Source organism: Lacerta agilis, chromosome 5 (assembly GCF_009819535.1).
Source record: "Lacerta agilis isolate rLacAgi1 chromosome 5, rLacAgi1.pri, whole genome shotgun sequence".
Taxonomy (NCBI): Eukaryota; Metazoa; Chordata; class Lepidosauria; order Squamata; family Lacertidae; genus Lacerta; species Lacerta agilis.
The window spans coordinates 24,295,122-24,322,960 of NC_046316.1; the positions used below are offsets into that span (position 1 = coordinate 24,295,122).

The 27,839-nt window shown below is 43.4% G+C and overlaps 2 protein-coding genes across 5 annotated transcripts in view; one reads left to right on the top strand and one right to left on the bottom strand.

Moving 5' to 3' along the window:
* Positions 1–17,383, bottom strand: part of JMJD1C (jumonji domain containing 1C) — a 112,438-nt gene extending 95,055 nt beyond the window's left edge. For 3 of the 4 annotated variants that reach the window (XM_033148929.1, XM_033148928.1, XM_033148932.1), the window contains exon 1: positions 1,117–1,426. In XM_033148929.1, coding sequence (XP_033004820.1) covers positions 1,117–1,263 — 147 coding nt within the window. In that variant the 5' untranslated portion in view covers positions 1,264–1,426. Of the gene's footprint in view, positions 1–1,116; positions 1,427–17,307 lie in introns of those variants that run through there. The other variant, XM_033148931.1, reaches the window with a different exon arrangement.
* Positions 17,384–17,525: 142 nt separating this feature from the next.
* The window catches only part of REEP3 (receptor accessory protein 3), a 29,738-nt gene continuing 19,424 nt past the window's right edge, over positions 17,526–27,839 (top strand). The window contains exon 1 of the mRNA XM_033148933.1: positions 17,526–17,652. Within this exon, the coding sequence (XP_033004824.1) occupies positions 17,621–17,652 (32 nt within the window). The 5' untranslated portion in view covers positions 17,526–17,620. The remainder of the gene's footprint in view (positions 17,653–27,839) is intronic.

Genomic DNA, 27,839 nt, shown 5'->3' on the forward strand with positions numbered 1-27,839 from the left:
ACTGGCAAGAGACACACTAGTTCGAAAGACCAATGGCTTCTTAAAACGTTTATAAAAATTCCACAAGAGGAGGTTTTCTGTTTGACTACAACTGCTCAACCTATGGCATTTAAAAAACAAAGACCCACCCACCAGATTTGCCAGAGGACAGCCAGCGCCTGTTTTATAGGGTGGTATTTAAAGGAATGAACGGACCAAACCAACAGCTATATTTCTCACAAGAATGTGAATCAAAAACCAATGCCTTCTATCCGCTTTCCTCATCACATATGCTGGGCACATACACAACTCCACATTAATATTGCGAAGCGAAGCAGCAGAAGTATACAGTATATGTACGTGTGTGTGTTGTCTGTGCGTGTGAAAGACAAACCCTTCTTTCCTAAGAACTCCCATCTGCAAATCACCAACAGTTGGCGGCGGCGGCTGTGTAATCACGGTATTTTTTCCCCGTTCAATGATCCGAATCAACCTGGTTCAACACCAGACATCCCCCCTCACCCCCCCCCCAAACCCGCACACATACGGTAGGCGCAACAAACCCCACACCACCCCAGAGAAGGGACGAGCAATTGGCGCTTCTCTTCCTTAAAGATGAGGCTGGGTGGGAAGCAGAGAGAGAGAGGTGGGGGGGGGGAGAAAAGATTTTCTGCTGCTAACCCACTGTAAGCCCCTTCTCTGTTCGGGGCCTAGAAAAGGGGAAATGAGAGCGGATGTGTCATGTTTAAACTCCCTCGTCGCCTCCCCCCCCTTCACGAGCAGGGAGGGGGGAGTGTCCTGTTACTACCTCCACTCCTCTCACTCACCCCAACAAATACACCCCATATATGTGGCTCCATATATATGCGGGGTGTGTGTGTGTGTGTGGAGAGAAGAAAAGAAAAGCCCCACACTTCGCCCCCCTCCCTGCTCTCGCCCTTAAAAGGGCTCTCTATAGGGGAGAAAGCCATTGCACTCCTCGGAAAGGGGAGGGAGTCCTCCTCGCTGCTTTTCGCTCCCCAAATTTTCGGCTACGGGGCGGCCAAGGGAGGGGGGGGCGCTTCGCGGGAGGGGCTGGGCCGGGCCGGGACCCCCCTGAGGGAGGGACGGAGGGAGACGGGAATGGCAGCCTCTTACCGACAACTCGGGGCTCCGCGAGTCCCGGTGAGAGACGGTGCGGATGACGCCGGCTCTCCAACGCCCGTTCTCGGGCGGTTCGTCTCCTCCGACGCACAAGAACCGCTTCCCCACCAGCTCCGGCCGCGACTCCACCGCCACCGCCATGGCGGCCGCCGCCGAAGAGCAGAGCGAGCAGCCAACCGCACCAGCCGCCTCGCTCGCTCGCTCGCGTCTCCCTCCTTCTCTCTCCCTCTCTCTCGCTAAGGGTCGCCCATGCCTAGAGGAGCCGAGGCGTTGGGAGGGCGTCCGCGCGTCGGGGCTTCGTGTGTGTGTGTGTGTGTGTGTGTGAAAGACGGAGGAACGGGGGGGGGGGTGTCCTCTGCCTCCTCTCGCCCGCCGCTCCGAGCCGGGCGCCCCGGGCAGCCGCTCAGCCGCCGCCGCCGCGACCAGCCTGACACAAACACACGGAAGGGAGGGAAGAGCGGAGGGGGCGGGGGAGCCGTTCGCTCAGAGCCGCGCTGCGGCCTCGACCACTCCGCCCACACGAGCCCACTGCCATGGAGACCGGCACAACGCGCCGTCTCCCTCCGCCAGACACAAACGCGCTGGCTCGGGCGGGAGAGGGAGGAGCGGGGAGGGCGCGGGGGAGACACCGCGGCAAGGGAAAGAGTCCGCCCGCGGTCGCGCGCGACGTCCGTGCCCGGGGGGGGGGGGAGGAGGTGGAGGAGGAGGCGGCACGGCAGGGAGGCAGCCAGCCAGGAACAGAGCGGGCAACTGTCTGGTGTTCCGTGGCTGGAAAACTTCGGCTCCCGCCGCCTCAGCAACAGCGGCGGCCAAAGGACCCGGGCCGCGCCAGAGGGAGAACAGCAAGGAGATAGAGATCGCCTCAGAGACCAAAGCGGGGCAGCTTGCTGGCGCGGGTGGGTGGGGGCGCACACAGACCACGAAGCCCCTCCCGCACCCGCCGTTTCTGACAATACGAGCGAGGAGGCGCTCCTGTTTTCGGTCGCGCCCCCCACCAACCCACCCCCGCGCGCCTTGAGCCCCTCTGGCGCCACTGGAAGCGAGCAGCTGGAATTCCACGCACTGGAGAGGGGGAGGGCGGGGAAAAGACCAAAAACGAACGGGACGACTTTGGGGTTTTCAGGATGGGGCGGGAGAGCGAGCAGAGCAGGGGAAATGGCAGCCAGCATGCTGTGAATCTGCAACTCCCAACGAGATGTTTTGTTTCTTTTTTCCGCCTGGTAGGCTGCATACCTCTCCTTATCCGAATTAGGCTTCCCAAAAAGACAGCAGAACCCCACCCCACATCCTCTGTTCTCCCACCCCATGCCTCTCTCTGTCCTTCCCTCGCCTGGTTTCTATTCCAGACACTGCCTGTTCCTATATTACCCATACAGGGATTGGTCTGGATTTTGTTTTGTTTTTCTTCACTGCTTTTCCCTCTCATCTCTGCAGGATGACTCACAGCAGCTGAGGTCACCCAATCTCTCTCTCTCTCTCTGAATGAAACACCCACCCAGGGAAAATTCTACCTATCCAGCATAGTGTTTTGGGTCTGAACATAGTCTTGCCATGGTTACTGCGCTGTAGTGATGCTGCTTCTGCTGCAGTAGGAAGGACTGCATCAGTCCAGGGAAAAGGCGATGAAGAATTGAGCTTGCTAACATTGTTTGGGAAGGAATTATAATGCATGAGTATTTCAGCCTGCCCTGGCAGGTTGTATTTTCTATTCCAGGTACACTGACGTTTCATAGCTCCTTCTGCTAGAGCTTGGCATGCATAGATAGAGGACACAGCCATTACTAGCACAGTGTGTCAGCAAACTGCTTCACAATTAGCAAAGGGCGAAGATTGTACTACTGTATTACACCTTATGCTTCTAAGTTCCAGTTCAGTAAGAAAGGGAAACCAGATTAACATGCGGCTCTGGCTAAGCAGTCTTTGTGGGCTAGTGGATAGAGTGCTTGACTCGGCCTTTCTACACAAGCAAACAATGAGTGCCGCATTTTATCCTTTGTGTGTAAGCACAATACTCTAGCCAGCCCAACTCAATGCCAATAGAGTACAATATTATTCTGTAATGCGGAAGTAGCTTGATAGGTTTTCATGCTGCTGCTCAACCATTTTTATTTTATAAAAGGTTAATGAAAAAGGGAGGTTAGGTTTGTTAGGTGGCATCCTGGAGATTTACTCTCTCCATTTAAAGCTAGTGATTAAAGCAGAAATTGCAGCAGCTACAAGTCCCATCAATTTGTTTCTAGGTGCCTTTGTCTATCCCCTGTCACCTGCTGTAGTGAACAGGACTCCAGGTGTGGTGCGTAGCAGGGAGAAGAATGGGGCAGACAAAGGGATTGAGGAAGGAACAGGAAGAAGCCACAACTGAGAGAAACAGCAACTGTGATCAGGCAAGCTTATGCGCACTCTCTACCTTTGCATACAAACACTCAATCCCTGTTGACTTTTTTAAATCACAAAGCTTCAGGTGGTGAAATGTATACTAGTCACTAATACAGTAAAGCCACAATTTAATGGGTGGGGGATTACATTCCAGGAATTGCACATAAAGCCAAAATTGTGTGTATTCAAAACACGTTAGGTGCAAAGGTGGTGAGGTGAATTGCCAGGGTTTTTCCTGGATGTTGCCCCCTTTTTATTTATTTATTTTACTTTTAAAAAAAAAATTTGGGGGGGGGGGAAAGCACAAAGTTGAATGCACACAAGTTAACTGTGCTTAAGTTGTGGGCTTACTGTACTGCAGACAATTTCCAAGAGGCATGCAACTGAATCCTATGTCGCAACCATGAAAGCAATGGGTACAGCATTGCATTTTGCCCGATACGAGGAATTGCAAATTGAGTGTTAGAGAAAATGTAACAGCTTCACAACAGAGATGCAGTCCTGAGAGAAGATGTGAACTAAGTATTAAAATTAGTAATTTATTGTGGGGAGAAATTGGGGAGAAAGTATTTAATATTTTGCATACATAGATTCAATTTCCATTTCAGCCATGGACCTAGTTGGGTGGCCTTTGCCAAAACAGTAAGCCACAGTTGCCCATAATATAAACGGGGACAATAACAATCTCCCTTATCTGTTTATTGTAAGGATGAGGGAGATTTCATAATTTAGACATTTAATTGTTTTTCTAGCCTGAATAGTTCAGTTGGTTAGAGTGTGGTGCTGATAATGCCAAGGTTGTAGGTTCTAGCCCCGTATGGGACAGCTGCATATTCCTGCATTGCAAGGGGGTTGGGACTAAATCGTCCTCAGGGTCACTTCCAACTCTACAATTCTAATCAAATTCTAGATTAAGTCCAAGTAGAAGCAAGCATTTAAATCTAAATTAACATAAAAACAACACTGGCATAATACTGAAATTCTATATAAAGCATAATTATTATTTCTTAAGTTTGTGAAAAAGCAAAGTGCTATTATAAAACAATGACAACATCTAGGGCCCACCTTAATTAAGCCTTACAAGCATTATATGCTTATCTTTTAGGCTGGTCAGTGAAGGCCTCTTCCCCCCCCCCCCCATCATCTGAATCCCTCAGTCAGGAGAACGTAAGTAAATGTATTCTTTAAACCAGTGCTTTTCAACCTTTTTTGGGCAAAGGCACCCTTGTTTCATGAAAAAAATCACGAGGCACACCACCATTAGAAAATGTTAAAAAAATTAACTCTGTGCCTATATTGACTATATATAAAGTAATTCTCTTGAATAGGAGTCAAATAAACAAATTTTCCCCACGGCACACCAGGCAACATCTCGCGGCACACTAGTGTGCCGCGGAACAGTGGTTGAAAAACACTGCTTTAAACTATCTCTTTGGGCAAAAGGAGTGTATCCCAGCTGCCATTAACTGGCATGGTGGTAGCTGGAAGTTTCAGGTCAAAATCGATGGTATCGATATGGGTTTTTATGTATAATTTACTTTTACTGTATGTTTTAGTGTAAACCCCTCTGAGTTGTCTCAGGTTTTTAAAATTTGTATGGATGATTGTGTTCTGACTGACGGTCGAATAAATTGTTATTGATTGATTGATTGATTGATTGATTCTAATAGTGTGAGAAGCCTGTCCCTCTGACTTGCTGCAATAACTTTCACGCAACAAATACAGTGTAGACAGCAGAGATCAGAGAGCCTACACCAGCTCATAGGCCATGTGATACTAGAGCAGAATGTAACTACACATGAGTAGAAAGGAGCAACTTCAGAGCGTAAGAATGCCTTCAAGTGGTCCACTTCCCTAAACACCACTGCACAACATGAGTAGGCCCATGGGAGAGCACCTTGTTCCCTTATGGCTCACTTCCCACCCCATCAATCTGTTGTCCAATTTGTTCTCAATCAGCAGCAGCACTGCCAAGCATATAAAACTTACTTAGAGAAACAGGAAGAAATTACAGTAGGCTACTGTACTGAAGCATCCAGGCAGCAGATAGCCTAAGGGTTTTTTAAAAACTGATGTTCCAAATACAGATGGTTGAGATCCTATGTCCTCATAGTATTTGTTACACTTTGTGAAGTAACTGACTTTTATTGGCCCATAAGGAGATCAAGGCTTTCAAACGCTTCTTGCCTTCTATGTGCCAAATGGTTTTATTACTCTTGATCTGTAATTGATTAATTGATCAAACCACAATGTGGTCATTTCTGTCACATCACTCAATAGTTTTCAACAGCATAACTTGGTCAGGTTAAAAAACAAACAAACAGGTTAAGGCAGATTAATCACTGAATCACAGGAGCTGGAAGGGATCGAAGATACCTTGTTATCCTAAAGCAGCCCCTTTCCTTCATTAAACTATATGCATGCTGTACATTAGTCATCCTGAGCTGTGGCACACAAGATTGCTCCTTGTCCTTGAAATATTCTCAGTCACCAAAGCAGATTAAATTCCCACATCATCAATAAAGTCATGTAAAAAGGCAAGGAAACTGTTTACACTTTTAATGTGCTGGTGGTGAGCTAAAACAGAGTGTCTTGAGTGAACCCCACAAAAGGGAGCTCCATCTCATTCTGATAATAATGAGAAAAGACACACCAGGATACCGATGTTAGATTGACTATATGCCCCAGTCCAGCTACCGCCAGTCATGATTCAGGCTACAATCCTATACAAACTAAGGAGTACAGTACACATACATAGGATTGTGCTGCACATTTTACTGAAACCAAAACAAGTTATTTCTGGCTACCAAAGTCCCATATCTTTCAATGGTCTTAGCAATTGCTAACTTTAGGTGAATTAGGACATAATCTTTTACATCTATTTGCCACTTTTCTCCCTCCCCCTTTGCTTTCTGCTTGCATATGTTTCTTCCTCCCACCTCAAACCAATCAATGGTAACCACTGAGGGGCAAAACAGAAAGGAGAAGCAGGGTGTACTGCTACAGAGGTGGGGAGCAAGATGAGGTGGAACAAAACAAGTCTATTAAGAAAATGCATTCAGTTTAGATTTAGATCAATGTCAAGTTTTACCTAATTTCTGGAAGGCTCAAAAATACCATACCTATCAGATTAAGCACCTCAGTAATAAACTTTTATCGCCAAAGATGCAATCACTCACTGCTCTTCACATTTTTACCAGTGAGTTAATATTCATGAGGACAGGGTTTTACCATGTTACTATTTAAATGAATGGAGTACATCTAGCTATTAGTAGAGTTGAATAGACTGGTCAGATTAGGTGTGTGATATTGTTCATGTAAAGAAGCATAATTACTTCATAATTATACTCTGCCCTCTCCTGAAGGCTCAGTGGTTTAGTATTTAAAAATACTACTCATCCCTTAAACAATCAAATGTGTACATTACTTTGTTCAGAGCCCTTCATGTGAATCACTTGTGTCAGTGCCATGCTTGGCTGTGAACCACTTTGAATGGGATGTATACAGAAAAGCAACATACAAATAAAGTGATCATGACCTCAATGATCTTTACAACCCTGCAAGGGAAGTAATATTTCTAGATTGCAGATGAGTCTGGACTAAGCCTATGATAACAGTGGCTTGCCAAAGGTGGCCTGCAGCTAGATTCTATATTAATGACAGGCAAGTCTTTGCTATAGGGAGCCAGATTCTTCACTTTTGAGAGGTCTACTGCCCTTGATTAAGCTTCCTGTGAGGAGGAGGAGGAGGAAGAGATAGCTCCAAATGAAAGAATCAGTCTTCATGGCAGTCGGGTTTGCGGTAGAGAAAATAGTGAGTGGGGATTAGGTTTTTACTAGAGGAGGAACAAATTACATTGCTGTTGTTAAACTGTTCGATCTTTCTTTAACATTGTGCATTAATTTCCTAGGTGAAATATTGTGGTGCCTGACTGTCAAGTTCTGGCATCGATACTCTGTCTAATGTAAAAATTAAATGGATTGTCATTATTTATTTTTTGTGCACCTCAAATACTATTGCTCCTTATAGGAGTTATGTCATAAAATCAAATGGAATTATTATACTGCATGTGATTATGTTAAGTGATGGTTTTTGACAGGACCTCATCCATGATACTTTTCAGTGGAGACTAGTCACACATTCAATCATAATTTACATTTGTGCACTAGCCTATTACTGCATAATGCAAAATAGATGGAACTTGAGGAATCTGAGCCTGAAGCTCTGGAGAAGTAGTGAGGACCACAGGAAAGTTCTGGCTGTGCTCAACTGTAGGTGCAGGAATCCGAATACAGTAGGTCTCAACAAGCAACTACTGCTACTGGTAAAGAAACAATACTCTGCCAACATCCTGTTTAAGTAGTGCTGTCTATTAGAGTGGTTCAAGGCCTTCAGCCTGATTTACATCACAATATTTTAAAACTCTCAGTAGCCTGCTGTGACCCATTTGCTAAGCATTCTTTGGGGATAAAGTTATTAGCATCTGCCATGACTTGAATACCACAAATCCATCAGTTCAATCAATTAATGGGTTCAGGGTACAGTCTGGTCCAATTTCAGCTGCTGAGATTCAAGAACATGGACAAGGTGCATGGTGTGTTGTATGTATGAAAAATACTGCTGCCCCTCCCTGCTCATTAACACGGGCTGCCATGCATATGCAGGATTCGTCCGGCGGAAATAGCGTCCGGGAGGAATTTAAAAAAAAAACAGGGAAAATGACTGGGGAAAACCTGGGTGTATGACAACCCATGTTGGAAGTGTTGATATTTTGGCAAATTTCCATAAAACTAGCTCAACAGTATGCCAACCCTGTGGAACGCAGGTGGCGCTGTGGGTTAAACCACAGAGCCTAGGGCTTGCCGATCAGGTCAGCAGTTCGAATCCCCTCAATGGGGTGAGCTCCCATTGCTCGGTCCCTGCTCCTGCCAACCTAGCAGTCTGAAAGCACGTCAAGTGTAAGTAGATAAATAGGAACCACTCCGGTGGGAAGGTAAACGGCGTTTCCAGGCACTGCTCCGGTTCGCCAGAAAGCAGCTTAGTCATGCTGGCCACATGACCCGGAAGCTGTACGCCGGCTCCCTCGGCCAGTAAAGCGAGATGAGTGCCGCAACCCCAGAGTCGTCCGCGACTGGACCTAATGGTCCGGGGATCCCTTTACCTTTATGGCAACCCTACATTAACAGACACTGCATACATGAATGCTATCAGCTGAATAAGGAATGCTTCACTTTAGTATGTATAATACTCTACTTTCGATGTGCCTAGAAAACCAATATTTTCAAAACTGAGGTAACCCCAAGTCTCCATAAGTCACATGACTTGTACAATGCTGCTCAAAAGCTTTAGTTGGAGCAAGAAGCAGAGTGGTTTAGAAGGAAGACTGGAGTCTATGTTGAACAAATTTGTGGTTTCAAAGGTACAACAGAACAAACATTGCCTCTAATTCTCCAATCTAACTTGGAGGTCACAACTGCACTAAAGCTTGCAGGATTAAGGCACATAGGATTAAGCTCTCTTCAGTGAACTAGAATTTACACAGCAAATATGCTTAGTATCACGCTCCACACATGGAATTTACCTAGAAGTAAGGTTCCCTGATGTTAATGGATTTAACTTCTAAATATTACAACCCAACAGTGTTAGAAACTCAGGTATATAAACTAGGCACTAAATGGCTCCTTAAACCAGGGTTACAGTCACCAAAATGGAATGCCTAGTTGCCACTTGGGGGCCAGATGGCGCGAAAGTCATATTTTTCAATGCGACTTATTGGTTCCTGAAATTCATTCTGATTGTGCAGATAAAATATAATGTACAGAATTCTATAGGATGTGTTTGGTAATGTGTGAAAACAGTCAAGATCCAAGGATCAGGCATGAACCTCCAGATGGTGGAGACATCAGGCGCTATCCTGGCAGCCAGGCATCTTCACTTGGTCGCAAGAGGCAGACAGCCAGGCGCAAAATGTGCCTGGCAAATTTCGAACACTGCAACCCAACACTGTGCTCGTCGGTACATTCACCTGAAATTAAATCTCAATTTAATCAGAATCTGTTTCCATGTAACTGTCCTTACGTTCACAGCAAAACTGAAGCATCTAGTGATGAGTAAACATCGTGTGAGGAGATACACAGCTATCATTCAGGGATGGAGGAGTCAGAGTTGCTTGATTTGTTTTTCTATATACAGCATGTACCAAAATACTTTGAGTGCCAGGCCCTCTTGCTTTTATCTTTTTACATTTGCATTCCATCCTTCCTCAAAGGAGCTCAGAGCAAAACTGCACCACTCAATCCTATGCAGTTTGGTGCACCTAAACTCATCGACCCTGATGGAACTGTGCACCTAACTGTACATAGAATTGGAGTCTTTGCCTCACACCATCCTTGCAAGTGGGTGGGCTGAAAGGTTTTGGCTTGCCAAGGCCACCTAGCACGCTTCATAAGTGAGAACTGTAGCCTGAATTTCCTCCACTGGAGCCCAACATTCTAGCTGTTGGACCAGATTGGTCCTCTACAGCTAATAAGCTAGCAAATCCATCGTCGCTTGGAAAGCAACACGGGCAGTGGCATTCCGTACGCACAACATGACCAGCTTGATAGATACTTCTGCAGTTTCTGTGCATGCTTAGGAAATTTTGCTTGCATTAACAACTGCTTTGGCACTATTTATTTCCTTTTCTTCAGCCACCAAATCTGCCTCTTCTGGAACTTTCCCCTTCAGCCTTTGCCAGGTCATCACGAGGAGATCCTGGTCTTATGCCGGGGGTTGGGGGAAGAGGAGGAGAAAAATGAAAAGCTGAAAACATCCCCAAGTCATAAAACCTCTGCTTTGAGTCGAGGAAAAGTTCCTAACAAAGCAGTAATCTTAACAGGCTGTCAACACAAGAGGGAAGGAGTGAAGTGTTTCCGTTTTCTATAGTCTCCATTCATAGGAGCTACATTTTTTTTTCTAGGCTCCAATAACACCAAATGGAAGCAATAAACCAGTATAGCCATAAGACTCTGCTGCCATAGCTACAGACCTGAAACTGAGCCATGCTGAACTCTCCCCCTTCCTTTCTGGATCATGTTTCCTTTAGTAAAAGCAACTCGGGAAGCTTTTTCTTCTAGCTCTGCTTGTAAGTGAAAAGGGTACTTTCTCTATAAACCTAATTTAGAAAACAAATGAGGATATATAGATTTAGGCAGGTTCTAAGCCACGCAAATAACATCTACTTTAATGGGGGTGATTAGTAATGCGTTATGTTGCTTCTTGTAAAAAAGTTGTATTATCTCCCCCACCCCACCCCAGACAATAAGATCACCACACTATTTTGTGAGGCTCCACCTAAAAGGGAAAACCTTGCATTTCACTGGGATGCAATCAAACTAATTTAATCTGGGGTTAATTAAAAATCTTCAGCTTGAAACTGCAACTCCAAATGCTTTAGACTGTTAGTGCTTTGAGGTTCTTTTTAGCAAAAAATGTTATGATTAAATAAAGAACACGGAGAGAGAAGAGTTGTTATTGCAAAATGCTGGGAGCAGGTTTTGGCAAGACTAGGGGCAGGTCAGTCAAAATAAAATAAAGCTATAGGTGTGTTTCCAGCTGTCTGGTTAAGAGAAAAGCCCATAAGAATTGATTAAAAAGTACAGTAGAGGGCATCTGAATAGGAAAATACCATGGCTGATTATTCATATAGACCATTTCAGCCAATATTGGCTTCCAGTTGTTTCAGGTTCTCCTAACCCACTAACTCTTCTGATGCCATGGGCTGAATCCAGTTTTTATTATGAGGTGCTAACCACGTTCCTAGGCAACGCAGCTCTGAATAGGAACACAGGAGGCTGCCTTTATTGAGTCAGACCAGTGGTTAATTGAGATCAGTATTGACTACACTGGGGACGCAGGTGGCTCTGTGGGTTAAACCAGAGAGCCCAGGGCTTGCTGATCAGAAGGTCGGCGGTTTGAATCCCTGCGACGGGGTGAGCTCCCATTGCTCGGTCCCAGCTCCTGCCCACCTAGCAGTTCGAAAGCACGTCAAAGTGCAAGTAGATAAATAGGTACCGCTCCGGTGGGAAGGTAAACAGCGTTTCCGTGTGCTGTTCTGGTTCGCCAGAAGTGGCTTTGTCATGCTGGCCACATGACCCAGAAGCTGTACGCAGGCTCCCTCGGCCAGTAACTCGAGATGTGCACCGCAACCCCAGAGTCGGACACAACTGAACCTAATGGTCAGGGGTCCCTTTACCTTTTATTGCCTACACTAGTGGTTGAAAACCTTTTCAAATTTGGGGAGATTTGGAATTTTGGTGCTGCCGGGGTGTGGCCTAACACAAAATGGCTGCTGCCTCAATAAAGAGCAGAAAAAGGAAAGATATGAAAACCTAGAATGGTTCAAATATGAAAAACCTATTTAGATTTATTTTTGTTTTTTAAAAAAATGTTTGAAAAGATGAGGCCATTTTTATACTAATTTCAGGAATTGTAATGTTGTATACTTTAAAATGGTATTAGGAGGATGCTGTATTTTAAAACATTGGAACTGGAGTTTTAATTTTTCTGCTTTCCTGGTTAGTTTAACAATGATTTCCTGTACAAATCATGCCATTTTTCTATTACCTTTCATTAGATTACTGTGCATTTTATTATTGTTTTGTTTTAAATTGTGTTGTAAACCACTGTGGGGTACACATATAAAGATTGTGTGGTAAAGATATAAAGACTTTAAACAAACAACATTTTAAAACAGAAAAGCTTTGCAAGAAAGACAGTTACTCTCATGAAAGAGGCTCAGTATTAGGAGCAGCAACTTGCAGGGCACAGGAACCAGGTATAAAAGTGTTAAAATGAAGAGTTCTGCTAAATACACAATGTGTGACTGCCACAAAGATGATTGAGAAATGTTGAGCCTTGACTGTTTACAAGCCTAGTACCAGTAAGGCATATACAACTGTTTGCACAGCCCCTGCTGATGTTCCCTCCAGGGTGTGGACAGTTGCCCTCTAGCTTGAGAAACACTAACATATTGTCATTTCTAATGGAATCTTTAAAATTGCTGTTTTGTAGGAAAATAATTTCAGATTGAAAATGGATGTGTGTCTAAATCTGTTACAGCTCATTCCTAGAGAAACAAATGCCAAATTCGTTCTGGAGAAATAAATGACAGTAATTAATTCAGTTTCTATTTTTCAGATTCCAGGTAGCCTTTGATTTTCTCCTTGATATTCACTGCAGTTCCATTTCAGTTTTCATTCTTGTTTGATAAACAAGCTTTTGCTGTACCTCTTTATACTGAAGCTCAAATTCTACGAGATATGACAGACTCTTAGTAACAAAACTGACACCTAATTGCTATTTGTGTTTACATTTATAAGTGTCTCTTTAAATGTAAATGCAGCTTTCCACTAAGGATTCTGTTACCATGGCAATGAAGGCAAAAGCTATTTCTTGTGGGCTCCCCCCTCCCCAATAAAGGGCAGCACTTTGGTATAAGAATGGCTCTCTAGCAAAAACTGACTGCATGCAAGCTTCAGCGTATGTAACCCATAGAACTGGTAAATGTACTTACATTGCAAAATAAGTCTAACAACTTAAAACTTGTTTGACTAGTGCTTAATCGTTTTGCACACCTCTTTTCCTAAACGGAAGAAAATACAACCCCACCCCTTTTAGAGGATCGGTTTCTGCGAGTACTGGGTATTGTATGTATCGTCATTGTAATAATCTGGTTTTAAACGCACAGGCAGCATTGAGTTGATTGAATCCAGATGATCCCAGGTTCAATCCCTGGCATCTCCAAGTAGGGCTGGGAGAGATCCCAATCTGAATCCCCAGAGAGCTGATTCCAGATGGACAAATGATCTGACTATAAGGCAGCTTCGTAGGTTACAGGGGCACAGCAGCATGGCGAGGCAAGATTCACAGCAGAATTAATCCCAAAGCAACTCCAGCACTCACAGGCACCTGGAAACCTTTATTCTGTAACTCTAGTAAGGTAGAGCTGGAAAAGGTGCAGCAGATAAGGACAACCCAATTTATAAAGGAGCTGGAGCAACTCAGCAATGAGGAAAGCTTAAAACGTTTGGGGCTTTGTAGCCTAGAAAAAAGGCAAATATGGGAGGGCATGTTAGAGCACTATAAAATTATTTATGGTATCGAGAGAAAGTGGGTGGGTTAAGTTTTTCTTCTTCTCTCCCAATACTAGAACCCAGGGCTATTCAATGAAGGGAAATGGTTGGAAATTTGGATTGGCAAAAGGAAGTGCTTCTTCACATATCTGTGGAATTAAATTACTATTTGATGTAGCGATGATGACCATCAACTTGGACAGCTTTAAAAAACAATTTGCTACTAGTCATGATGGCTCCCTATATTAGCTCCTGTATCAGAGACTGTATGCCACTGAGGAACAATTGCTGGGGAACACAAGTATGAATAGAGTCATTGTACTCAGGTCCTGCTGGAGGGCTTCCCATAGGCATGTGGTTGCCTCCATGGGAACAAAACAAGGGGCTAGATAGGCCTTTGGCCTGATCCAGCAGGGCTCTTTTTACAGCCTCTCAGCTGCTCTGACAACAAACAATTTAAGCTGTTGCTTTCCTCCCTACCTCTTTGATCAGCCTGCCCTCTCAGCTCCCATTCCCATGGCTGCAGATACCTTCTCCTGTCACAAAGCCTTGTCTTGGCTTCTTGTATCTGATGCCCTGTTACAGCCACTCAATGGTATCTTTCTAATAAGCAATCATCCCTAGAGTGCCATGGACTCTGGTTTACTTCATCACCTTGTTACAGTCGGGACTTTAACATTTGCCGTCAAATACTTCTTATCTCACCTGTCTTCTACCCTCTCACATTAATTTAAAATGGCAAACTCAAAGGTAAGCAGCAGGCAATTTGCTGCCTCAGGCAGACAATCAAGTGTGGCACTGTTAGTGACATTGCAACTTCTGTAGGTATTACAAACAGAACCAGAAATCACTCTGGCTGTTCCTACACATCCTGCCTGGACTCACATACACCCTGCCTGCACCAAAGCAAATACAATCCAGATTAGCTGATCAAAAGAAGGCACATTCGCTCCCACAATATGTAGCAATGGCAACTATCCTGGAAGGCTTGGAAAGAGGTTTAGACATAGGCCTTTTGCCTGATCCAGCAGAACACTTATTATGTTCTTAATGAAATATTTACCTAATATATGTGTCAGAAGTGAGCTCACAGTGGATCACACCGAGTAGGTGAAATTAATTATTTAAACAGGATCTGCACAGGAGTGCCAGGCCTAATGAGCACAGCAATTCTGTTTGAATGTCTTGCCCCTATGAGGCAGCTGTGGGGACTAAAGGTCTCCACCTTCCCACAGCTACCCAAGTCTCCTCTCCAGGGTTTCCCCCCAAGCAATCTGAGACTGCGACTGCAGTCCTGCCTTTGCTCCTCCCACTGCATGCCTTCCTTGGTCCTAGGAGACAAGGGGGAGGGGAGTTTGTCACAGCAGGAGGGGGAGACCCCCATGCTTCTTCATTCATCTCTGCCTCTTTTGCCTGATCTGGACTTCCCTCTCCCAGCTCACTAAGTCAGTCACAGAATGGTGGCAGTTTGGCATAATCAGCTGGCATAACTTCCTACACATATTTATTCCATTTTTTAAATTGCTAAATTATTTGCCAATATTTTCTTTGTAGCTGTGGAGGTACTGACTCAGCCTCCCAATTTTAGGCAGTATTTGCTGGGGGGGATTCTTTTATATTTTTCCCTTTACACCCCCATGCCCATATCTTCCCCAATTCTCCTTCTACACTAAACTTACACATTATCTCCCCTGCCCAAAATTGCATGTTCTCTCTCACATACACACTTCCCTGGTCCTTTTACATGCATTTATTCCTCCCATAACACCCTATTTTATCCCCTGCCATTCAATTTCCAGTCTATTTATTTATTTACTTATTAATAGTAAATATTCAACTATCTTTTTATTTCACAACCTAATTTCCCTCAGCACCACCTCCTCTGCATCTTTGCCCTCAGAGGAGGGAAACCATATTTCCTTCCTCCCACCCTTCTCTGTCTCATGACCACCTTTGCTCAGCACACCAGACCACTGTTTGAAAAACACTGACGTCAACAGTGGAAACCTCAAAAGTTTGCTTTTCATGCAGTTTTACCTTCTAGACACAACACTACAGCACAAAGCCTGCCAAATCACACACTCTGGGAGTTCTAGTGGTCCTCTGCTCCCTTGTGTTAAAACTGGTAGAGGGATTGGCAATTCACCATAGCAATCATGCTTGCAAAATTCACCTCCATGAATCACAGTTCATGCACGCTGCAGCTTCAAGCTTTCATTACATCACTTCCTGCTATTTTTGCAAATCTGGATTGTAAAAAAAGACATCTAAGAGTCAGAAACCTTATGAGAGAGTCCTCATTAAAAGTAAGATAGATAAAGGCACTATGCATGGCCCTTGAAGAGAAACAAAGCAGGCAAAACTTGGAATTGGGTTATCTGGTATCTGATCAGAAAAGGACAGTTGCAAAAAAGAGAGTGCAGGATTTTACACGTCCTGAAGAAGCTTAGGAAGCACACTCATCTTCATTACCTGTCAGACAGGCAGATCCGTAGTTCCCATTTATTTGCGCACTTTACAACACATTATTTACTGGCAGGATTACAGAACTGAATAATAGGAGGAAGGAAGCCAAGTTTGGAACATAACACAAGGTTATATTTGAGGAGAAAGCACTGGTGCAAGAACTGCCAGCATGTGGGATCTGTATGTCTGTTTATTTCTTCACTAATTTCAGAAAACTACATCAAGAACAGATCTAGTGCTGCTCCTTGTCCTCTGACTGTGCGCACCAATGGTTACAATTCCTCTTTCCCCCTCCTTCAACCCCATTCTACTATCAAATGCCTAACACTTTCCTTGCAAATTATGCCCAAATCCAGTGCTGAACAAATGTATCCTTGCATATATAGTATTTGACCGTTTGAAACTGTTCCGTAGAAAGGAAACTACAAGTCATTCCAGGATGCGGTCACCATTTTCATTTACCAGGGGCGGGCAGAAGGTGGATCAGGATCTACTGGGAGATCTCTGGCTGATCTGCAGCAGATCAGCATGGCTTTCCGATTGTTTAACGAGGGCGACGTCAGAGGCACCTTTGCAGTGGGGAAAAGGGTTCGGCGCAATATGAGCAAACAAGGCCAACACCGTGCAGAGCTTAATGTGTCGTCGGCGCATTTCCCAAGACTTCCTCGTTTTCCAATTTCACCTCTCCAGCCGCATCCAAGAAGATCGGCTGCCTTCTCCCCGCAGTTTGGTGGGGTGGGGTGGGGTGGAAATGTTGACGCGGCTGGGGGAAGAAAACAACCTCTGGGAGAAAGGAGCCTCGTGCGGAAACGAAGACGCCGCTTTCTCCAGCCTTAACGACGCGGAAAGATTATCCACAGAGGCCGCTTCAAGAGCAGCGACAAGGAAGAAGGTGCGCGAACGTCGCAAAGCAACGAACCACGAGCAGAAGCCACCCGGGGCCTGGTGTTGTGGGACCTGAAAGGCTGCTGTATTTGTTGCGACGCATCCATCGGTTGCTTAATGGCAAGATAAACATTTGGGAAGTCTTTTTTTTTTTTTTAAGGTGCACGAGGCGCTGCGGCAAACTAACCCGGCTCCCCCACCCCTCTCCAAAAAGCAATAAATAACTCCGCATGCGACCCTACGGGAAAGGGGTTTCGCACAGCCTACATTACAAGTCACCACACAGCAAGCAAGGGGGGGGGGAGAAAAAGACTGCGCCGGCGCATAGCTGCGGCTCCTTACATACCCATCCGCTCCTCGTCGTCCAGAGGCGCGCCGCATGCGCGCTGCAGCCCAGCTCGACGGCAGGCGGTGGGCGAATGAGGCTGGGCGGCGCGAGCCAATCCGTTTATGAGGAGGCGCGGCCTCCGCGCCTATTGTGATGCCCGAGGCGGGAGGAGGGCGGGGCTTAGACTGTGTTTGTCGGGCGAAGAGGCCGGGGCCATTCGGTGCCCGGCTCGGCGGAAAGTCGCAAGCGAGGAGGATAGGTAGGGCTCGGGCTGGCTGGACGGACTGACGGTTAAAGGCAGAAGCGGCGCCCACGGAACCGGGACGGCAACATGGTGTCGTGTATCATCTCCCGAGTCGTTGTGTAAGTGGAGAGGGTGAGGGAAGCGGGGCCTCAAGAGGGACCGGTACCAACGAACTTCCCCTCAGACTTGCGCGGGGGGTGGGGGGAGGCATCTTCGCTCCTGCCTCTCTCGCCGCTGAGGCTTGTGGGGACCGGAGGAGGAGAAGAATGGGGTGCTACTGCGCTTGCGCGCACAGCGGAGGTGATAGAAGTGCCCTCTGGGACTTTCTGCTGCTTTGATATCTGGGGTGGAGCGAAGTGAGCCGTTCCGCACAAGCGCCGGTTCCCCACTCCAGAGCATGGCCATTTTAGAGTGCAGGGAAAGCAATCCTTTTGGGCCTTGTCGTGCCCTTAGGTGCGCCCCTAACATACGCGGCTTTCCGCGTACACCTTAAGAGCGTTAGGCTTCGGTGCGGCAAACGCGGGGATTTTGCGAGTTCAAGTCACAGGGAGCTGCCCGCTTGGCTCTCGGTGTCGCTGTTTTGGGACTACAGTTCCCATCATCCCTGACCACTGGTCCTGTTAGCTAGGGATGATGGGAGTTGTAGTCCCAAAACAGCTGGCGGGCCAAGTTTGGCCATGCCTGGCATAGAGGCTGCCTTACCTCACGCGCAATCATAGATTAACAGAGTTGTAGAGTAAGAAAGGACCACAAGGATAATCTAGTAATTGAGCTTGTTTGGAGGTTCTAGTAGGGGAGCGCAGCTATCGTATACCCTTGACCGAAGAACGGTACACTCCTTCTATCTGGGATGGTCGTCCTCTTCCACCGAGCGTGCAGCTTCGGGAGGGGCGCACATGGGGCGGTGAGGGAGGAAGGGGACACCCGCCTAGCCAGCCAGATCAGCCGAATCAACCCTGGCGATCAATGGGGTGACAGATGTCGCAGCCAGATCGCCCTCACATCCAGGATAATCTAGTCCAACCCCCTGCAATGCAGGAACCTCAAACCCATGACTCTGAGCCTATCCCTAAGGCATGTTATGTAAGGAGAGGAGGAGATGCATTGCAGTGGGGGAGAGTCATGGCAGTTTTTTATTTCTCAGGTTTTGAGGTGGGGGGCCTGTTTAGCTTTAGAGGCTCTTTCTCCTCAGCTCTAGATATGTGTATATATCATTGTCATTTGGTGGCACTCAAATTATATAATGGTCATCTTTTAAAAATCTGATTATGATTCCTGTTCACTCTAGGATCCAGAGCTGGTCACAACTATTTAAAACACCGCACTAAAAACAGTAAAGGCACGCTTGAGGCCACAGCCACCTTTGTTGTCTAGAGCTTCGCCCTGTCATTGAAAACCGGTTTGGGGACTGAGCCCTAGCCAGTGACTCTAAACAAGCTTTTATGTGACAGCTGGCTCATAAGTTTTATTTGTAAACATGGTGCAGTGAAACTCTGTAAACGGGAAGCTCCTTATATTTCTGTAGACCCCCCTCCCCGTTTTATATAAAAAAAATAAGGTTTTATTAGTATGATAATACTGATGGGTCTACTGATGGGTATCACCCAACAGTGCCAGATCTTCAATCTTGTCTGTTGCTTAAATTCATACAATTTAGAAACTAACTGGGAGATAAATGAATGTCCACTGCCTATAAAGAGACTTGAAGTGATGGGTTTGGCTGGACCTTGGATACACCATTTTGTGTTTTTATCAGAAATTTCCTTTGCCATCATGGGGGGGGGCAGTAGTTGAAAAGTTAAAGTGTACTTTTCCCATTGAAAGATTAGCAAATTTTTGGTCATCAGGCAAAGTGTTGAAAGAAGGTTTATTTTTTTCTGACAAATCCCATATATTATCCATTAATTTCAACATTTAGATGATTAAAGAATGGCTTTTAAATGCATGCTCTAGTGAGTTTAACCTAGTTTAACAAGAAATTGTGGTAGTCCTCATAGCTATAAGAATGTGATCTGGTAAATGTAGTTCCAGTCCCAATCTTGTGGCAGCTTAAATACTAATTTGGCAACCCCTATATAATTTATTTCTAAATACAGTGTGATTTAAAAATAAAACCCAAACAGTGCCTATTCTTATTCTGAGGACTGTTGTGTTATAAAAATTGTGGTATAAAAACAACCAAATGTTTTATGTCAGCCATATAAAATTAGCATACACATGCTATGATTTGGAAAAGAGTAGGCCCCTGTTTCTCTGTTTGCTGCAAAGAACTCTGGCCCCGACAACAACAAACAACCCTTTTTCTTGGTACTTTTTTCCCGAGTTCAAAGGGCAAAGTGATGTGGCCTTATGAGGCTCACACTTTTGAAGTGAATAAAATTGTGGTGTAAACCAGGTATTTTGAGTGTCTCTGCCATGTGAGCAAGCAATTAAATGGTAAATAGGTCTTCTTAAATGCATGTAGTCAATCAGTAGGCATGTTTCAGATATTTGGAATTCTGTAATGATGGGTATGAGGTGGCAATTGCACAGACAACCATGAAACTGTCATCTCATGGAAACGTTTTTGAGCAGGCAGTGCTATATCAGATCCACTAAATTATATATGGACTAAAGGTGGCAGCAGTCACAGCTCTGACTGTATGCATTAGCCAAGAGTTTGTGAACATTTCCTTTTAAATCAGTCTTTCAAAATTAATATTGGTCTCCTGTTTGTGCATGTGTACAACAGCTTTGCAGGTTACAGCAAATTTGCAAGCCTACATTAAAAATTACCCTCCCATCTGCACATCCATAGTGACTAATTGTGGAAGTAGCAATTCATTTGCCTAAGGTGAACAACCATTCCTTTTTGCTGATTAGTCTGTGTGGTTCCTGTAACATCTAAATTTTAGCACAATAGAAGCAAAAACCTAATAACGTTGCATACCATATATGCATAGCACATGCTTAATTTAATTAGATTAGAACATCATTCCACTAAAAGTAAACAAAATGGGCAGGATTCACATAACCAGTTGTTTCACCATAAGCTCTGTGCAAGGATGTCTGCTTGAGCAACAGGGCTTTCCCCTTTCTTTCCCCTATGCCCCCCCCCAGTTGACTGTGGGGAGGAGTCAGGAGATCCCCCTGAACAGCACAGGGGTGGGGGTGTCATTCTCTCTGGCAAGCTGCAATCTTGGGGTAGATTGAATTATTAGATGAGCGTGATGTTGAATTCCACCCAATGAGGAAGTGAAGCTAATGTTGGTGAGAAGAGACAATGTTCTAGGGCTTACTAATGAATTAAAAACTGACACATCACCAGCTTCCAGGTGGCATCCACCCAAGAATTCTTAAAGAGCTTACACACGAAATTAAATGGTAGTTGCTTGCTAGTTCATGCACACACTGTGGGCCTTCTTTCTTCCAAGAAGCTTCCATGGAAGCAAGAGTCCTGAGGATGATATAGCAAAAGTGTGTCTCTTTTTCTGCAGGAGGTTTCTCTGCTTCTTTCACAGTCTAGGAAGCAAAACTGGAAGAGTAGAAATCTGATCTATTACTTGTGGCAACAGCTGGCCCAGCTGAATGGGTTTTGATAGTGGAAAGAACAGTAGCTGCTGGTATGGTTGTAAGTAAAGAAAGGAAGGAAGGAGGGTCCTTGGGGTGGCAGTGTCAAAGAGAAATGTTAAAACAAAATAAAAAATATCCAAAAATCCTTCCAGTAGAACCTTAGAGACCAACTAAGTTATTGGTATGAGCTTTCGTGTGCATGCACACTTCTTCATGCACACGAAAGCTCATACCAAGAACAAACTTAGTTGGTCTCTAAGGTGCTACTGGAAGGATTTTTTTTATTTTATATTTTGTTTTGACTATGGCAGACCTACATGGCCACCTACCTGTAAAGAGAAATGTTGTTTTTGTTCTGTGGCTGACAATGGCCAAATAGTGGGAACATTAACACATGGAAGTATGTCTATCCGTGAGCATATTGATGAATGTGAATGGTTACAGCTGAGACGTAGCATTCATCTAGCACTGGCTAGGGCATTAGCAGGTCTGTGCAGTAACACACAATAAATAGTACTTGACCCTCCTTTTACTAAATATCAGTTTTGAGTAAGGTGTTCAATCAGTAAAAGTTAACGTTTATGAAACCTTAAATTCAAAAACCTTGCCTTTCAATGAAAGGCATTTTTAGGATGAATGGTGGTTTGAAGAAAGCTTTATTTTTTTTTTTAAAAAAAAAACCCTAGTAACTAAATATTAGCAGTGTCTGGGAGAATCTCAGGATTTTCACACATGTTGTGCCTGTTGGCTTATATTTAGAGGCATGTGTGGACTCGTCTCATTTCTGGAACTTTATCTAAGATGTGTTACTGCAGGCTTCTGAATGAGATAGTTTTGATCTCCAGTCTCGGAGTCATGTTGATCTCACCAGCTAGGTGATTCATTATGTGTTCATTCTCCAGAGTACTACATTGTCAACCCTGAGTACACTCTACATACTCCAAAAAGAGTTAACTTTCATGGCCTAGGTTCTTACGGTGCCTTGGCCACACAGTTGACAAATAAGCCTCAGCTTGGATTCCTGCATAGCAGCGGGTTGGACCAGATGACCCTCGGTGGTCCCTTTCAGCTCTATGATTCTACCCAACTTGGAAACTGGGGAGATGGTGAGGAATAGTGTAACTACCCAGGCAATCCCCACCCACCTTTACAGCTTCAAAGTTGGAAGGAAGACTGGCTGACTCTTAACTTGACCAGAGGATGTGGCAAAGTAGATTTTTTGGAAGCCTTCTTGCTGGTAGAAGTATGTAATGAAGGTGTGTAAAAGGAGGAGCCGGTAAAATTAGCAACAGAGAGGCTGTGTAATTAATAAACAGAAGGATCTTTGCATGTTCTTTAATTTTAAGTGGTGGAGTTGGTGACATTTAGAGAATTGCAGGTGGGTTGGATTAAAGACACATCTATGAGTTCTGTATATCAAATGGTGTAATGTTTTAAAGAAGTTTTCATTGGCAGCAAAAAGGGTATTTCCAGTACAAAAATGCAATCATGTGGATCCAGCTTTCTAAAATACTGTTTAAAGAATGAATGTTTTAGAATAGCCCTCACATTAAAAAAAATCTTTTTGCATCTCTGTTTAATGTGAACTGCCAGCATGTTTGTATAATGTGCATTTTGTAGCACTAAGAACTGAAACAAAAGCAGCATTCAGAGAGCAGCTAGATTTTTTAAAAGGAAATCCAAGTAGGTAATTCCTTAGAGGGAAGTTGTCCCTTAAAATCTGTCTTCAGCATTTATATATGTTTTAAAAGTAGACCCATATGTTGTTGCAAAGGCAAATCATGCCACTGAACCATGAAAAATATTCCAGGACTTTGTAGGTGAATGACTTGCTATAGATAGGCAATGTTTGTGGACTAGGAATTTCAAGGGATGCTGTGACTTGAATTCTTGGCAACAAGACATGCTAGCAAACTGCTACTGAGAGGAAGAAGTAGAAGCACTGGGCTGATGGGATATTTGTCCTATGATGTAAGATGCCTGTCATTTTTTTCTTTTCTGGTAGAATAGGAGATAGTGGGCATCACTGTACATGAGTGTAACATCCACCCCACAGTTATCTGCAGAATTGTTGCTGAAGGATTCTGCTGTGCAGAGCGATGCTAGTTCTGTTCCAGCCAGTGAAAGTGGTTGGCATTTGGCTCTTGCTTAGAATTCTGTGTTGTATCACAAGGAGGCTTCCCCCCCCCTTTTTTTGTTAAACATGCTGCTGAGCTGTGGCTCATGTCAACCATGTTTGGAAGATTTATTTATTTTTGCTCTGAAGCTGTAAGGGCTATGAAGTCTTTGGACATAGTCCTGAAAATGCCTGCTTTCATACATTTATAAAAGAAGAGCAAGCATTGGTGGTCATCCTTATCTAATATATGTGATAAATGGAGATCAACATTACAGCACTTTGATAGTAGATTTGTACAAAAATGCTTCTTCTGCTTCATGAGCTATAGAGAGAATGCTCTTCCATTAAGCATGAGGAAGAGTTCTAAAGATTAATTGATTCTTCACTATGTACCCGGTAAATTGAAACACAGCTCAAAGGAATGGTGAAAAACTGTGCCTTCCTAGTTACGGGGTTACGATCTGGAGATTGCGCCAAAAGTCAAAATTGTGTATAGTCAAAACCCACTAGATTTACAGTCAGGCTGGATTTGATTTAAATCACGATTTAAATCACTAGTTAGTAAGGCTTGATTTAAATCACAGTTTTCTACATAAAGACTAATTCTTGCTGGTATAACTTTAATATGCAAGTAGATGAAGATTTTTAGAATAACAACTTTTCATATTAGTTTTTTTTATCCCCAGTTTAATACGTTAATCATTCATATTTGGACAACTTTTCTGTTGTACTTAGGAAGGAGAAAAATAATCATTACTTTAATAATAACAATTTAAATAGATTTATTAGATCCATTCCACTCCAAACAATCAGAAAAATATTGTTTCTATTCTGTTCACTGAACATCTTGAAACTTAACACTGAAGGGGTTGATTCTGTATTCATAAGTTTGTAGAACAATAGGATTAAGGTCTTTTTCTCAACTCTGTTCATGTTATAACATTTTTGCTGTGAAGAAGAGGCATGTGATCTCTGCTGAGTCAAATTCAGTTTTGAGAACTGCAAAAGTAAACCAAGCATCTGTGATAATATCTTGTAGGCAGAGAAACTGCCCAATAATCTTACAAAAACCTCTGGAAGAGCAGAAATGACATTGTGAATGGATTAATGGAATTTATTTACCAAAAAATTAAACATATACAGCCTTATTCTACATAATTAAAAAACTAATCTTTATTTCATGATTGAATAACCTTTGGATGGTAATATATTTTCCCCAAAAAGCATTTTATTTTTTAAAAAAATCTGATTTAAATTTGATTTTTATCCACCCTGTTTACAGTGGTACCTCGGGTTACAGACGCTTCAGGTTACAGACACTTCAGGTTACAGACTCCGCTAACCCAGAAATAGTACCTCAGGTTAATTACTTTGCTTCAGGATGAGAACAGAAACCGTGTGGTGGCAGCAGGAGGCCCCATTAGCTAAAGTGGTACCTCAGGTTAAGAACGGACCTCCAGAACGAATTAAGTTCTCAACCTGAGGTACCATAGTAATGGCAGATGGGATTGCCAAAGTCATTTCCCCCAGAACCCTGCCCTTTTAAAATTTATTTTGCCATACACATAAAGCTGAATGCGCATAAGTTAAATATGTTTAAGTGTAACTATTATTGGGAGCGATAGTAATATTAGATTGGCAAAGAGTGCCATAGAGTAACCAGGAACAATAGTTTTTCTATATATTTGGAGCCCAATATTTATCTTTTTGGCTAGGAAGTTGTTTACAATCGCACTTTGTTGGTTGTGTTCTTAGATAACAGTTTTGGCTGCTTGTCAGACAATTGTTCAAGAGTGCCAGGCAGAGAACATTGCATGTACAATCACAAATCTGTCTTTTCTGTGCTCTTCTAATACTCTGAGAAGAGTTGCTGTATAAAACCTTAATGCAAATATTGGGAATAAAAAATTCAGACCTATAAGCTCCAACATGCACAAGATAGTATTTTCTAAACTGCTGGGGGAGAGGCTGTGACACAAGGAAAAACCTTGTGTTTTTTTGTTTTTGTTTTTGTTTTTTTGCTTTAGGGGTCTGCAAAATATCCAGTGATTTTGTTGAACGCAAGTCAAAGATGTACTGTAACAAAGTGGCATTATGGATGGATAAAGGTTTTGATGTGATCACTGCTTTTTAAAGAGAGAGATCTGTGTCCTTTCTCACAATTAACTGTAGAGATTTTTCCTAGTTCGTTGCTACCTATGATTTTTGCTGTGTTCTTAGCCCTTTTTATATCAGAAGCTATTTCCATACTCTTTGAGAACTTGCCTCTCTTCCAGATGACTTGGAGATAGTCTCTGCATATGTAAATCAAGGTCCATCTCCTAGAGAAGCTGTCAAAATAGGAAGGCTCAGTGTTACCAGTACTTCACAGTCTACACTTATCCTCAAAAGGAAGTTGGCAACTTCATGCAACCTACCAGAAGTGTTATTTCCTGATTTGGAGGATGATGCTGGTACCAAGGCCAGCAGTGAAATATATTTCTGAAAAACGTAACTTCAGATCTAGACATTTTCTTAGGGAGAAGGATATAACTTGTTCGGTTCTTTACATATGTGGTTCCACTTTTGCAATAACCTTAAGTTTTATGGATGACCCAAACTATGCAAAAAGTTTTTATGGACCCATGTTTTTTGGGGAAGTAGAGCTTGGTGTACTTGAACCATTCACAGTCACCTCATTATTCATTCTTCTGCTTATCCCCCTAGGTAGTGGGATAGAGATGAATGTTGTGAAATAGTAAGACTGGAAACAACTATTTTCAACTTTGCTTATGGTAGTTGCAGCTCTTCTTTTTGTCTTAACATCTGTATCTTATAATGCTTATAGACTCAGTAAAAAGTTGATGTTTTGCCAGTGTTGCCACATTGCATCCATTTATCCATTATGAACTGTTGTGGTGCAATTGAAGCAATGTGGCAAACGATGATGATGATGATGATGATGATGATGATGATGAATTCCTGCAACTGATGTAATCGGTAACATTTTGGAAGTCCACATTAGCTCTTGAAGACTTAAAAAGAATAAAATAGCAAATAATGTTTCAGTCTGGAAAACTATAGGCTTTGACCTAAGTGTCCCATTTCTAGGTCCTGGGGGAAACTATACTGTAATCTATTTCCAATGTAAATGGAAATAGAAATATCAGAATCCTAAATGTTCAGAAATGGGTTACTGAAACTGGGCAAAGTGTTCCAACTCAAATTTCATCAGTTCTGTGCTTCAATAAATTCATTAGTCCTACTGAAGTTTATATGTTTATAGCTGAATCAAACTGGTTTGATCACTTTAGTAATAAGTAGCATCCTCTTCTCTGTTTATCATTCCCAGCTGATTCCTAAAGCATTGACCCTGTGCTTTTGTTCTGTTGAATTGGCTCCTAAGAAGGAAATGCACATGACTAATGCAGGTAAACAAATCTCAACCAGTAATCAGCAGTAAATGTCAGAGCCAGGTCAGGGCTGAGAGGCTGTATCTGATTCAAGGCCTAGTATGTGCTCCTACTAGGGAAGGGCAGAGTGCAAATTACTCTAGTATGTATAAACTGCTTGACCAGGGCTGACATACACCATTCCATTTTGTGCTTGGAGAGCATCTGAGGGCCTGCATTCAATCAGTCCCAGGTAGTTCACTAAGCTAGGTCACTGCCCTGGCTCTTGAGATTCCTGATTCAAATCCCAGGATCACTGTCAGTAGGTCTGATCTCTGCCTCCAATGTAACAGTGGACAATGTAGGTTATGCCTTTAGTGTTAGTGTTAATAAATTGGCCCCCGCAAATTAAAGTAATTGATTGTAATTTTTATTTGGTAGGATTGCAAGCTAACATTATTCTTGTCTGATTTTTGAAACTATTTTGTAACTGGAACGTTACTGTAAAACAGGTGTAGGGGACTTGTGGCCCCTGAAATTTTGTTGGAAACAAAGTCACACCAACCCTCACCTAGCCATGCTGCCTAGGGCTGATGGGGTTGGAATTCAAAAAATCTGGAGGGCCATCAGTTTCTTATCCTTCCTTTTAAATAATGAAAGTCCATTTTCCTGCTTTTTCTAACTTTGAATGTTACCTTTTGCTTTTCAGTATCTTGGAAGACACCTATATTAATCTTTGGTAAAGTGCATATTTAATTGTTGATTAGAAGATGAGTAGTTAACATATCTTAATGTGTTGCCTGTTGCCAGTCCTACTGAATTAGTTCTCTCTCATGATATGCATGTTGGGTGGGGAGAATACACCTCTATAATTGCCATAATCACAAAGGTGATTTTTTTTTTTTTAATGCTAGCCAGTGCATCAAGAACATGGCATTTTCTTCTTAAAAGTCCTAGTTGGTCCTGGTTTACCAGATGCAAACCTTGTTGTGTTGAATTTTATTTATTCTCTTCATGTGGCAAACTGCTGTATTGATGTAAGGTGTATGGAATCCTTGAACTTACCTGAGTGTCTAGTGTGGGTGGGGCCAGTTGTCAGAACATGTTTGGGAAGAATGTAAATGGATAGTGCATATATTTCATTATGTGAAATCTACCTCTGGTGAACTATTGCATACATTTGCTGTAGACCTGTTCTCTACAGACATGGATGCCTTAGGAAATACTTGAAAGAACTGGAATGCTGCCAGTACCTGCTTTGTAT